Consider the following 15,105-nt stretch of genomic DNA (forward strand, 5'->3'; position numbering starts at 1 on the left):
AATATATTTGATATAATTATAACCAATTTACATTTTACCCATAGATTTAATGAAGGTACCACTTAGCTTGCAGTTTTAGCCTTGCTTAAAGTTGCCATTGTCTCAGGCTAGGCTTATTACCACCCACAGCTCTCCTGTTGAAATATACCCAACAAAATATCAGAAGGGGTGTGGTCTAGCTGTCCTGTGGTGCAGCCTTATATCATTGGGGTTACGGCCAACCAAACAGGGCCAGTCCTCCTTTGTCTATATATTATGTAATTTAAATGTACTTTAATAATAATATAAAGGAATTAAACCATTAATCCTAATAACATTAATTCAAATGTGTTAACCTTAAAAGTGGACTTCTTCCATTGGTACTTGTAATTTCCCCTTTTTTCTGACAGTCACTATAACATAGTTTCAAGTGACTCAATATTAAGAAGCACTTTAAGTGAGGAAAAAATATGTTAGACAAGGCATCCAAAATGGTGTTGTCTGCCGTTGTCATAGCTTGTATTATCCCTCTATCTAAGAACTAATTTATTAATTATAAATGTCTGTTAATACCATTTTCTCCATGCATTTTTCAGTGCTTGGTGTTTTTCTATTTACCTCTGTCCTTTGGTGTTCCAGTATTTTCACTTTTTTTAGCAGGGACACACTGGGATCTTTCACTGCTGGCTTCTCCATCAGCTTTGCTACCTACAGAGAGATAAGTCACTGGTAACTGGGGGAGATTGGGAACTGAAATTCAACCCTTGCCTTGACATCGCTGCTGGCAAATTCTTGCAGTTGTGTAATATAAAGCAGAAGTAACATCAGCAACAGAACCAAATGATTCTATTGCACGCAACAGAAGTTTTCATTAATCCTTGATTTCTAGGCCCAAAAACATGGGAGTTCATGTAGTAGATGTGCCTATGCAGCCACACTTGTCACACAATTTAGGAAAATTTGCTATTCTGTGACATGGTGGTAAAGGGTAGTTTTTAAGGTACGATGGTAAGAGGGTGTTTTGTTGCCCACTAAAAAATGCAACAAAATGTGTAAATATATATTCCCATGACCCAACATGTGAATTTGTGGCCAGTTGAGAGTCATGTTTGTGGCTCAATTTGACTTCCACTGAATTTTATGTCATTTGCCTGGACCTTGCCAGTACACTCATGGGTCAGCAGTGAGCATTTTTGCAAGCAATAATGGCCTGACTCATTAATGAAACCAGACTTGGGTGATTCCAAGCATTTTGCCCTTTTTGCCAATGGTCTATGTAAACCAGATCCAGTGTTTGGTGTTGTTTAGTTGCACACAGCTACTGGCATTTACTTTAGACAGCCCTGAGGGCCTCATCCATCAAATTTATTTGTCCAGTTGCACAATATATACAAAGACCATAGCCTTCCAACTGTGTTAGAATCCCTTTATAAAAAAACAAAAAAGAGTATTAGCTAGTGCCGCTGGGGTTTGTGTACTGACATAATTGAGGACACTGGGATTCAAACTGGAAGTAAACATACATCTGACAAGTCCATAGTTTTTCTCTAAGACTGTACAGAGAGTGGGAACACTGGTTCCTGATTTATGCTTTTCTTTTACTATTCCTATATAGTGTATACATATTTATGTTTTATTGGCATTGTTTATCCTTCATATCGGCCCCTGACAGGGTGGAACTTAATCACACAAGTTCCCTGTCTTTTTCACACAAGACTGGCCTAATGGGACAGTATAGCATAGGATTAGAACGCACCTGTTGAATCCCGGGATTTTCCAACTTCACTGCATCTTCTTGTGCTGCAGAATCTACTCCACCACCAGCATGGAATCCTTTCCCACCCCCTCGATCACTTTGCAGGATCAGTTTTTTCAGTTCCAGGTTTTCATATCTTTCAAGGTAGTCAGGAAAACAACCAGCATTAGTCACCAGTGTGAATCTCAATATTTGAAAACAGGTTATGTCTAAACGATAGCCCTATGCTATAGCTGAACTAGCTAAATGAGATACCAGCCCCTGCAGTCTCCCTTTCACTCAAATGGAAAAGACACCTGACAGTGCCAGTAGCAGCTTTTAAACCCAAACATGCTTACTAGAGCATCTTCAGGCTGAAAAATGGCAGCAATGGTTCTGTCAGACTTTTCTCATTCAAGAGGAGATAGGACTTCACTAATAGGTGAAATAGACTTGAGAAGGATATGGCCCAGGTGCCACAAGTTTTAGGATCCATATTTTCTTCAATCAGTACCCAAATAAAGGAGAGGATGTCCAAAATATCTTAAATCATGTTTGATTCATCTGTGAAGTGATGATTACATGTAGTGCATATCTCACCTAAGGGCTTGCTCAGCCTGTGTCCTCTGGTTCCAGTCGGCTTCCAGTTTGGCTCTTAGATCTTCATTCTCCTTCCTTAGCTGCTCACACAGAGTCTGTCAAAAGTGAACAAGGACACTGGCATTACTGCGTGGCTCTATTAACATTCTGACTTCACATAACAAAAGAGGAATGCAACACTGACTTCTGGCTAGGCCCCTCTTGATTTAGGCTGCTGCTTAATTGCCCGATTTAATTGCCAGGACTCTGCCAACAATCAGTTTAAACAAGTAATCTGTACAAACAAATCATGTGTCAGGATTCTCCAGCCTTTTCCACCAATGTCTGGTGAACCCAGTTTGCAGACCGATTTTGGGGGTCATTGAATTGGCCCCATCTGCCAGCTCGGTATAGGCGACTGAGAGGCCAGCAAGTATCAACCTGGGCAAGGCCCACTTAGAACAGGAGATTATATTTATTACTGTTAATGTTCTTAAAAACTCACTCAAAACAGTACATGTGGAATTCTGAAAAAAGTCTCATATTCATAAATGAGCAATATGCATTTAATTACATGGGAAGGCTTTTCAGATTTGATGTCTGTTTAAAGATAAGTAAATATGACAGCACCAACAAGCAGTGGCATAAATGGGAAAGGGTTCACAGTTTATACATGTCAATGGATTTCAGAAACCAACCAATGGTTGAGTACCTGCAGGACCGCTGTCTTCTGCTCATTCTTGTGCACTTTGCTTGCCAGCCGGCTGAAATCAAGAGCGAGGCGGCTAATGTGAGCAATCGGGCTCTTCCGATCAGGCTCTTCTGCAAACATACTAAGAGAGGTCTCCATGCGTTGCAAGTGGAGCTGCACGTTATCATCCTCCTGTGGCAGGGTGGGTCCCGGGTCCTGGAACAACACAAAGGTAAAAGAATTACTGTAACTATTCGTTACTTATATACAGTACTATTGTATGTCAGCAAATCAGAAAGATCTATGTTGATTGCCACCTTGCAGATGTGATTAAACTACAGCTTCCATCATAAATGGATAGCCAGCATTATGGGAGGTTCTGTTTATCCCTGTAGCACCCAGCTGTACAGGAGGGCACCTGGACACACCATTGACCAGTATGAATCAGTGAAGCTCCCACTAAAGCCTTAAAAAAATGTACCATTGGGTCATAAAAGATGGAGGGGGGGGGGGGTTAATTTACATTCAACTGAAAGCATGTTGCAGATAATGACATAAGAAAATGTGCAGCTTGAATTTACTTTTTTTTAATTCAGTTTGATTTAACCTTCCATGTCGTTGCTAGGCTCACTGATCCGATAAACCAGCGATTTATCTGAATTTACAAATAAATTATGAGTGTCCAAACAGAATGATAAAAGTTTTAAAAAAATAACAAATAACACTCAGCAAATAATCTGTTTCCTGTACTTTATTTCACTTAGGATGTTAAGGCTCTAACGCTAACACTGGCCTCCAATGGATGGGAAGTCACATCCAGAATAGACAGACTTGTGCTTCTGGCTGTCACAAGTGTGTGTAATCTCTCAAACAACTGGTACATTCCCTTGCAGCGACTATGTTTTACCACGTAGCATAAGGCAAAGCCAACCTATGCCTGGTTGCAAACCAACAGAACAAAATTAGTCTGAAATTCTAGATTTACGTTTAGTGAACATGGACAGAGCCCAGCCGGTGGGGCACTCTACAGAGTTAACATGTAGCAAAGGAAAACACTAGGCAACACCAGCACATGATCACCCACAATGTAACACAGCTCATGCAAAGTAAACAACACGAGCAACTGTATATAAGGGTGTGGGTAATAACAAAGCTGGTTAAAGGAACAGTAAAACCAAAAAATTAAAGAGTTTTAAAGGAAATGAAATATAATGTACTGTTGCCCTGCACTGGTAAAAGTTGTGTGTTTGCTACAGTAACTCTACTATAGTTTATATAAATAAGCTGCTGTGTAGCCCCAGGGGCAGCCATTCAAGCTGGAAAAAAGGAGAAAAGGCACAGGTTACGGATAAGCTCTGTAGAATACAAAAGTGTTTTATCTGTTATCTGCTAAGTGCCTGTGCCTTTTCTCCTTTGAATGGCTGCCTCCATGGCTACACAGCTGCATTCGTTATATAAACCATAGTAGTGTTTCTGAGGCAAACACACCAGTTGTACCAGTGCAGGGCAGCAGTACATTATATTGGAATTTCTTTTATACACTTGAATTTTTTGGTGTTATCGTTCCTTTAAGTCTCCACAACTGCCAAGCAGCCTGCTAAACTATAGGATTCGGCGCCCTCTGCTGGTGAGTTTATCTACAGCCCATAAGATTACTAAAAGCAGCATAGGTTGTTTTTCACAGTGAGGTTATTATTATTATTATTTATTTATAAACCGCCAACATATTCCGCAGCGCTGTACAATAAGTGGGTTTCAAACATTGGACATACAGAGTAACATATAAAGCAATCAATAACCGACAGGGCCGCCATCAGGGGGGCACAGGGGGGTCAGTCATCCCGGGCCCGGACGTTTCTAACTTTAAAGGGGGCCCGGCCGTGCTAGAGTTCTTAGCTCGGGCCCCCTTTAATCGAGTCCGGGCCCTGTCACTAATGGCGTCCGCCGCTATGTCCCGCTGCTCTCTGCTCCATCTGCGCTTATATAAGGTTGCGCCCCGTGCGTAGTGACGTCACACGCACGGGGCGCAACCTTTATAAAAGCGCAGATGCTGCAGACAGCAGCGGGACATAGCGGTGGACGTCAAGGAAGCCGGAGGAAGTAGCAGGGGGACCAGTGAGGAACTGAAGGATGCTTGGGGGAGCTGGAGGAAGCAGGACACTGGGGGGGGGGGAACTGGAAGATTATGGGGGAGCTGAAGGATCTTTGGGGGGGCTGGAGGAAGCAGGAGGACACTGGGGGGGGGACTGGAGGATGATGGGGGAGCTGAAGGATCTTTGGGGGGGGGCTGGAGGAAGCAGGAGGACACTGGAGGGGGGAACTGGAGGATGCTTGGGGGGCCCTGGAGAAAGCAGCAGTATGCTTGGGGGGGCCCTGGAAAAAGCAGCCGTATGCTTGGGGGGCCCTGGAGGATGCTGGGGGGGAGCCTAAGGACACGGGAGGAAGCAGTAAGCAGCGGGGAGCGGGCCATAGTATGAATAATTTGGGGGAGGACCAACAATGTTTTAGGGGGGCCCTGGCTACCAATGTTTTAGGGGGCCCTGGCTACCAATGTCTGTGTGTACTTTGTATTGATGGGAGGGGTCACTGGGGGAGGGGCCATTGGGGGCGTGGGAGGGCCTAGAAAATTTAGTTGTGAGGGGCCCCGTGATTTCTGATGGCGGCCCTGATAACCGATACAAAAGGTGAAGAGAACCTAAAGAGAACCCAAAAGAGTTTACAATCTACAAGGATATGCTATAAGAGGGGCCTGGACGAGTTCTTGAACAAGCATAGTATCCAAGGCTATTGTGATACTAATATCTACAGTTAGTACTGATGTTGGTATATATGTTTTATGTATGTATGTGAGTGTATAGATAGGTCAGTATGGGTCTGTATGTGAGTGTATAGATAGGTCAGTATGGGTCTGTATGTGAGTGTATAGATAGGTCAGTATGGGTCTGTATGTGAGTGTATAGATAGGTCAGTATGGGTCTGTATGTGAGTGTATAGATAGGTCAGTATGGGTCTGTATGTGAGTGGATAGATAGGTCAGTATGGGTCTGTATGTGAGTGGATAGATAGGTCAGTGTGGGTCTGTATGTGAGTGGATAGATAGGTCAGTATGGGTCTGTATGTGAGTGGATAGATAGGTCAGTATGGGTCTGTATGTGAGTGGATAGATAGGTCAGTATGGGTCTGTATGTGAGTGGATAGATAGGTCAGTATGGGTCTGTATGTGAGTGTATAGATAGGTCAGTGTGAGTCTGTATGTGAGTGGATTGATGGGTCAGTATGGGTCTGTATGTGAGTGTATAGATAGGTCAGTGTGGGTCTGTATGTGAGTGGATTGATGGGTCAGTATGGGTCTGTATGCGAGTGGATAGATAGGTCAGTATGGGTCTGTATGTGAGTGTATAGATAGGTCAGTATGGGTCTGTATGTGAGTGTATAGATAGGTCAGTATGGGTCTGTATGTGAGTGGATAGATAGGTCAGTATGGGTTTATGTATGTGAGTGTATAGATAGGTCAATATAGGTTTATGTGTGCTGGGTTCACTTGGAGAGGTTGAACCTGATGGACTTTGGTCTTTTTTCAACCCAACTTAACTATAGACCTAAAAGAAATTAGCATCACTTGTATGAAGTAAGGCGACCAGAACTGGATATGTGTCCCATTGCCCTTGTTGAACTTGACTCATGACTCCCCTGGTCTCTGTACAAAAGCAGCTACTGTACTGCACATTTGCCAAGCTGGCAGCAGAAGTGTCACTGAAGGAAAATGTTTTATTTGGAGAGCAAATGCCTATTCCCCCTGGCCTGTTCTCTGCCAGCTAGCAGCCTGAAGTATGAAGCGTGAAACATTTCATCCTTTTCCAAGCAATGTTCCTGAGTTTTTGCTTTCTTAGAAGACCAACTTGATGGCAAATTAGTGTGAGCTTTTGGTGTCAAGACTTATCTGCCGCCATAGATATCAGTGCTATGGCTTAATAACTAATATACCAATGTTTACCTCTAGCTGAAACATCATCATGAGCAAAGAGGGGCCTTTCAAGTGTGGCTAGAATTTAAAAAGTCCCGCAACCACTGACCTATAACGTATACTTGTCTGGGGTGAGGGAGTTTAAGGCCAGTTAGGTGAACTTTTGAATATTGCCTTTAATCCTTGATACTGATGGCAGCTCAATTTAAGGGTTGAGATTTAGTTGATGACTTATTTGCTGTCCTGGATATTCTTGGAATTAAGTTTTTATGTATCTGTGATCTTGCTGTGCGTTAAAAGGGGGGGGGACTGACAGAATAAAATTCAGGGAATAAAAATCTCCAAATACACTGCCTTGAACTTCAGTTTAGGAGCAATATGGGAATTTTTGGAGCAATTGCATCACTTTTATTACACAATAGTGTCAAGGGCAGTGTAATTGCTATTAAACTGCCATAAATACCTCCCAAAGGGAAATACAAGATTGACTATTTTCTAGGAACACAAAAACACAATTGCACAATACAACGTGTAATATGTAGTTCAGCTATACATTCTCTCCAAAACTCAAACTAGTCCTTCAGACTAAGGCTAGTGTTATACATGGCAAATTCTTGGCCTGCTTTTACCCACGGGGTGAGAATCGGCCCCATGCAGCACTAGCCAAAGCCCCCCTGCCATTGTTCCAAGTACCTACAGTTTGGTAATCACTGTTATCAGTCCAGGAAGAGTTTTCCTACTACCACTGTATCACCAAATCAATATTAGCTCATACCATAATACTGTTTACAGTATATCCTTTCCATTGTTTAATCCACCAGAACTCATTTAGCTTGCACCATCATTCATTGCTTATCATCTTTCAAGCTTGTAGTGAGAGTATTTTCACTAATGGGCTATGCAGGGAATTTTCCCCTAATTTATTTTTTCATTCTCTGAAATTTTTCTGGGAAAAGGATATTAATTCGCTTTATATATAGATCTAGCACTGCTTTGGTGTTTAACAGTCATATTGTGGGGACACCTTTATAAAGTAAGCTCCCGCTTATTAAACAATATATTCCCCCTAGTCACTGAATCAGGTCATGCAAGAGAGGGAAGGCACACAGCCAGGGATGCATCGATCTAAAGGTGGCCATACAACTTACAATTACAATCTTTCCTACGACCAATAGTCACAGAAAAGATCGTTCGTCCCTTCCATTGACGTTCAGGGCTGAAAAGTCAGATACGGAGGTAGAAACAAGGGATTCTACCTCCACCTGGCGATTCAGCCCTAAATGCAGATTTTGCTTGGATAGAAATCTTTTGACCCGCCCAATCGATGACCCATCGATATCCTAAGCTTTTCTGATACCGGTCATCTTGTTGATCCGCCATACATGGGTTTCATGCGATACTATCGGTGCATGTATGGCCAGCTTAAGGGGAGAGAGGACGCTTGGCATAATCCTCTACTGCATTCAAAGCCTAAATGTTTATTCATTTATTTTGCAAATTATACATCCTGCTGTGTATTTTCCCAAAATAAAGAGAAAATTCCCAACAAGTGACTTCTGATAAAGAATTGAGTGGCTGCAATCCATTGCCCATAGCCTTTCCTGTACCTTTCTTCTTACACAATGCCCCAGAGACAAAACTGTGCTCAACCATCCCTTGTCCCCATTGTAGAAATTTTTTACAGGGTGATTCACAGTGAGCAAAGCACTAGAAGCCCAGAAATTACAGGATTGCAAAACAATAGGGAAGTGTGTTCTGACTGACTAAACTAGTCACCGCAAGGGACACCACAAGAAAGGAAATGGGAGCCCACTGATCAGACCATTGTGCCTGCAAACAGATGTTTCTATTCAAAAAAAATCACCACAGATCACAGATACACACTTACTGCTGCACGCATATTCTGTATCTACTCTCTGCACTGCTGATTCTGACTCCTGAAATATAGCAGCAAAAGCTAGCTGATTTACAAAAAAAAGTCAGAACCAAAGACCAGAAAGGGAAAAACAAATACTGCTTTTCACAGACACACACTTACTGTGGCATGCATTCTCAGTGTGTACTCTCTGCACTGCTGATTCTGACTCCTGAAATATAGCAGCAAAAGCTAGCTGATTTACAAAAAAAAGTCAGAACCAAAGACCAGAAAGGGAAAAACAAATACTGCTTTTCACAGACACACACTTACTGTTGCACGCATTCTCAGTGTGTACTCTCTGCACTGCTGATTCTGACTCGTGAAACAATGCAGCAAGCTAGCTGATTAACAAAAAAAGTCTGAACCACTGCTTAAAAAAAAATTACATTTAGAAATTCCGTTAAAATCATTTTTATGAATGTATATTGTAAACTTGCTTACATTTACATTTTTTTTTCTAATAAGGGTGGAAGTCCCCTTTAAACATGTTGCTTTGCTCATAGGCACAAAGAATGTTCCTGACCAGCACAGCTCAGTTAGTGAAGGGGGGAAGCGTCCGTTTGGCACCATAGAAGGCTGTAACTCTCAGTCAGTAAAATGAGTGGAAATCCCCGGCTTTAACTATAATCGCATACCAAATACATAGACACACACTAACTGTGCAGGATCCTCCCTTCAAAGAGTGCAGTACGACACACGTATGGAGATCAAATTTCACAGATGGTCACTTATCATACCAGTTATTACCTATGCTACAGAAAGAGATAAGGTATTACCTCTAGTACCACCAGCTGTCTCTGGAGCCCTGAGCCACAAAAATGTAATTGGTAGCCGCAGAACTCTCTACTTGTGTACTTGTGACTACACATGGCAACTAAGCCACATGGATCTGTGCATACTAACTTTAGATACCACTGCACAGTGAAATCGGGGACCAACTAGAATGCAGGTAGGGTTACCTGAAATGGCTGTACTGAAGGCAATACAGGTAAAATCTGCCATGTTGTTTGCACTTTGTGCCCTGCGCTGCATGAAGAATTTCCACAGATCAAAAATGGAGTGCAGAGACATCTGTTTTCCCAGTGCATACTGCCTGGCTGCATTTATTCGGGGTGGGTGGTGTAGGCATACGCTCTCCTGTCATCTACTTTAGATGCGCAAGTCAGGATGCGCCGGTGGTCACAAGTTGCGAAGAAGCCCTGTAGTTACCACCTGTCATTTGGCGCATAATGCAGCACTGGCAGGTACAAGCCACCGCTATAAGGTGAAGAGTAAAGCGCCAACCCTGTCCTTACCACCTGTAATAGGTCCTCCATCTACTGTAGTTCCCTAACTGGCACATCTGTTATGGCAAGTCTGCACTCCTAAACAGAATCCATGAACTTAGTGAGATGACTCTCATCAAAGTGGGAACCTAGAAGGAGAGTATTTAATGAACTGACACACTGATCACAGCTGATATGTGCGTCAATTCTGCACAAAGTTTGTGATTTCTTTTATCAGTCCAACCCCGACCAACCCTGATTTACTGGGTGGTAGCAATGAGCTATATTACTTGCCCATGTCATGAATGCATATTGCATGGAGGAAGAAAGGATTCTGACAATTCTGAATTAAATGCTAAATCCTAGAGCAGTGCTGTCCAACTTCTGTTGTACCGAGGGCCGGAATTTTTCCGACCTACGTGGTGGAGGGCCGATAATGGAAGCCAGTTTTGACCACTCCCCTTTTTGAAACCGCACCCACTTGAAACCACACCCATGTTATCACATGACCATACCCATATTAATGGTTGTAGTACAGCAAAAACCTGCCATACTCTGCCTGCCCTACCCTGCCTGCGTGTGCCAGACTCTGCCTTCCCTACCCTGCCTGTGTGTGCCATACTCTGCCTTCCCTACCCTGCCTGTGTGTCATACTTGGCTAGTTTGTGCCATACTTGGCCTGTGTGTGCCATACTCTGCTTGCCCTACCCTACCCTGCCTGTGTGTGCCATACTCTGCCTGCCCTACCCTGCCTGTGTGTGCCATACTCTGCCTTCCCTACCCTGCCTGTGTGTGCCATACTTTCACTGTGTTTGCCATTCTTGGCTGGTTTGTGCCATACTTGGCCTGTGTGTGCCATACTCTGCCTGTGTGTGCCATACTCTGCCTGTGTGTGCCATACTCTGCCTGTGTGTGCCATACTCTGCCTGTGTGTGCCATACTCTGCCTGTGTGTGCCATACTCTGCCTGTGTGTGCCATACTCTGCCTGTGTGTGCCATACTCTGCCTGTGTGTGCCATACTCTGCCTGTGTGTGCCATACTCTGCCTGTGTGTGCCATACTCTGCCTGTGTGTGCCATACTCTGCCTGTGTGTGCCATACTCTGCTTGCCCTATGATGCCTGTGTGTATGGCACACACAGGCAGCCTACAGTGACACAATGCTGGCACTGCTCCTACAGTCTGCACAATAACTATATATTAAAAAACTTTTTAATTGCAGTACCACCTCAGTATATGTTCTTTTTGTAGTGTGCAGGGATTAGTTGTGGGTTTCTACTGCTCCTGAGGTGTGAACAGGGGAACAATGTGGATGATTACAGCCTGAGCCTGAGGTGTGAACACTGCAGGGGGTGAACAATGCAGAGATTAAAAGGTGTGAACAACACAGGGGATTACATATTTAAACAATACAGCCTGATTACAGCCTGAATCTGAGGTGAGAACCATGCAGGGGGGGCAGTTAATCACAGTACTGATACCATTTAAAACTTACACAAGAGTAAGCCATCAAAGCAGCCAGACAGGTGGGGGGCCACACAGAGGGGGGTCGCAGGCCGCATGCGGCCCGCGGGCCGCCAGTTGGACAGCACTGTCCTAGAGTATCAGTAGTATCTGTTATCTGTAACTGTTATTACTGCTCATTTACAGTCATCTGATTAATCAGCCGAGCTAAGGCTTTGCAATGATTAGTTACTTACTCACCAACTTTCTACTTTCAGGAGTCTTTCTTGTTTCATATGCATTCAGGATCTCAAACTCAGATGAAGTTCCCTGAATAAGCAAATTATAAATAAATTGTTAACCCCAAAAGACACACACTGCATGATCTTCAGGGCAAGGTCCATGGAAAAACAACACGCATGATTTAAAGGAGTTGGTTTATCTTTAAATTAATGTTTAGTATGATGTACAGAGTTAAACTGACAAGATCTGAGATCCAGGCAGATAAGGAATAGGCGTGTATATATGTACTCACACTAGGAGGGGTTTTCTGGTTGCTTTTCGGATGAACATCAGAATCTAAATCAGTCATTTTGGGGCTCTGTAACCCTTCTGCCTGTTCACTTCCTAGATTTAAAAAAAAAAAAGTTAAACTGTTAATAATACACACACTTTCATTTTGGCACTGAAGCCCAAAAACTTCAGTCTTTAGCTGCATTTTTCATGTACAGCAGCTTCATACAACAAAGCTATGCAGCCACCATCCCAAAGCAGCTACAACACAAATACAACTGCCAGTCTTTATTAATCCTATATAATTCCCATTAACATTATGAATTATAGTCAGACAATAAGCAATACATTATGCAGGAAGTAAGGGAAAGTTTATCCCACTGCTGCTATTACCCCTGCTGCTACTATGTTGCATAGGCGCTGCTGCACTGCCTGTACAGTCAATATATAGAGCATTAACAAGTATTTCCAAATTTTTTCTACAATATGTTCAGGTCCCGAGGTGATAGTCACCGACTGTTCTCTGGTTGGTTGAGACTTATGACTTCAGGAGGGTTGTGATCTGCCCATTAGTTCAATGTTTTAGTCAATACAATAGATATTTGGTTCTATTTCCTTCTTTAAGCCACCCCGGAGTCGTGAAAGAATTTTTTTTCCCTCTGAGCCAAATTGGAGAGGCTTCAGATGGGGTTTCCTCAGACACAGATTAGTTCCTTGGTAGGCTTGCCTAATGCACTGAACTGGGAACTAGAAAACATAATTATGTATTTTCCCAAGCTGACTCATTGACATTTTATGCTGTTTGTTCTCTACCTCCAAGAACTGTATTTGTGGCCTCCTATAACTTTTTGTGGGTTATGGGATTTCACCTCCCTGGTTTACCTTCATCATCAGATAGAAAAGAAACTCTCAATCTTAATAGAGGACACAATTAAAGACAACCAACTGCAAAAAGTATGCACTATAATTACTCATTTTACTTTATCTTTCTTTATAGCTGATAAAAAATAAGGAGAAAGTTAGGGTCAGTTTTCCATGTGGACAAAGGTCCTGTAAAATGGGAGGACTCACCTGCACTCAGCTTTCTTCCAAGGACGGTCTCCTCAAGAAAGGATGGCTGGGAATCCATGGCAGAAGAGGAATGTAGATGCTTATTATCTTTTACCAGAGCTTCAGCCTTCTGACGGAGCCTGTAAACTTCATTCTCCGACTCTTCCAAAAGTTCCCCTGACAGAAATGAAAAAAGGGCTATTATGTGTAAAATAAAAAAAATGAGTTCTGAACAATAATGAAAGAGAAAGTGAAAAAAGGCATAGCAACAAGAAGTCATAAGAACAACCCCCTTGTTGCCTGTGATATTCCCTTGCAAATTGAGTTTTGCCTTAAGATACACAAGAGGAATCTCCAATCTACGGACCAAAGGGGTGGTTTTTTCTCTCTTTGTGGTTTACAACTCTACAGTGAAGGTATCCTGACTAAATATTACTGTATATATAATAATGAAAAAACAATAGAATTTCATACTATAAACATGCTGTAGAAAGCATAACTGAAATGCAAATGACCCCCAGCAAGAAATAAAATGCTAAGACCTATTGCAAACTTGAACTTTGCCCTTTATATTTAACTATAATAAAACTGATATTGTACTGCAGTAGTAGACAAATGGAAAGAATGGTAAAGGTATCAGACCCTTTACCCGGAAACCCATTATCCAGAAAGTTCAGAATTACGGAAGGCCATCTCCCATAGACTCCATTTTAATAAAATTATTCATATTTTTAAAGATTACCTTTTCTCTGTAATAATAAAACAGTACCTGTACTTGATCCCAACTAAGATATAATTACCCCTTATTGGGGGCAGAACAGCCCTATTGGGTTTATTTAATGGTTAAATGATTTCCTTTTCTCTGTAATAATAAAACAGTACCTGTACTTGAACCTAACTAGGATATAATTAATCCTTATTGGAGGCAAAACAATACTAATGGTTTAATTACTGTTTAAATAATGTTTTTAGCAAACTTAAGGTTGGAGATCCGAATTACGGAAAGACCCCTTACCCGGAAAACCCCAGGTCCCGAGCATTCTGGATAATGGGTCCCATACCTGTACAACACATGCAAATCACATCAAAGACATTAGAGGATTAGAGGAACAGAGCTTCCATTTGAAGCAGCGTAGGTGGTTTTTCACGGTGAGGGCAGTGAGGCTGTGGAATGCCCTTCCTAGAGATGTGGTAATGGCAGATTCTGTTAATGCCTTTAAGAGGGGCCTGGATGAGTTTTTGAACAAGCAGAATATCCAAGGCTATTGTGATACTAATATCTACAGTTAGTATTACTGGTTGTATATATATAGTTTATGTATGTGAGTGTATAGATTGGTTAGTATAGGTTGTGTGCTGGGTTTACTCGGATGGGTTGAACTTGATGGACAATGGTCTTTTTTCAACCCTATGTAACTATGTAACTATTCTGAATCTTACCTGATACCTACCCTACTACCACCCCTCTCCCCGAACACGGTTAACTCACATGCCATCTTAAATTTCCATGTGAGTAGAAGAGATGTTGGTGATAAGGAAGTTCACCAATATTACGGAGTAGAGAAAGTGGCACTACAAGATGGAGTAGGTTTGCATAGTGCATAAGTGCCCATAGAAACTCATTCTAAAAAGTGATGACCACTTGCCAAATATTACATCCAGACCATGGGTGACCACTATAAAATAATACGGGGTCAGACAATGACCATTCCTAGTTACAACTACTTTACTGATACATTATACTTTGGCTGATACATTATATAGCGGCTGATACGTTATATAGCTTTATGAAGGGGTTGGATGGCTTTTTAGCAAGTGAGGGAATACAGGGTTATGGGAGATAGCTCTCAGTACAAGTGAGAGAATACAGGGTTATGGGAGATAGCTCTCAGTACAAGTGAGGGAATACAGGGTTATGGGAGATAGCTCTCAGTACAAGTGAGGGAATACAGGGGTATGGGAGATAGCT

General features: G+C 42.3%; 1 protein-coding gene across 1 annotated transcript in view; it reads right to left on the reverse strand.

The window, feature by feature from the left end:
- Window positions 1-15,105, reverse strand: part of tnip1 (TNFAIP3 interacting protein 1) — a 44,810-nt gene that overhangs the window by 10,579 nt on the left and 19,126 nt on the right. Inside the window, exons 3-9 of the mRNA NM_001079235.1 lie at window positions 13,158-13,313; window positions 12,109-12,200; window positions 11,835-11,903; window positions 3,006-3,200; window positions 2,315-2,409; window positions 1,736-1,871; window positions 598-687 (exon numbers count right to left, since the gene is read on the reverse strand). Of these exons, the coding sequence (NP_001072703.1) occupies window positions 598-687; window positions 1,736-1,871; window positions 2,315-2,409; window positions 3,006-3,200; window positions 11,835-11,903; window positions 12,109-12,200; window positions 13,158-13,313 (833 nt within the window). The remainder of the gene's footprint in view (window positions 1-597; window positions 688-1,735; window positions 1,872-2,314; window positions 2,410-3,005; window positions 3,201-11,834; window positions 11,904-12,108; window positions 12,201-13,157; window positions 13,314-15,105) is intronic.

This window comes from Xenopus tropicalis, chromosome 3 (assembly GCF_000004195.4).
Source record: "Xenopus tropicalis strain Nigerian chromosome 3, UCB_Xtro_10.0, whole genome shotgun sequence".
Lineage (NCBI taxonomy): Eukaryota > Metazoa > Chordata > Amphibia > Anura > Pipidae > Xenopus > Xenopus tropicalis.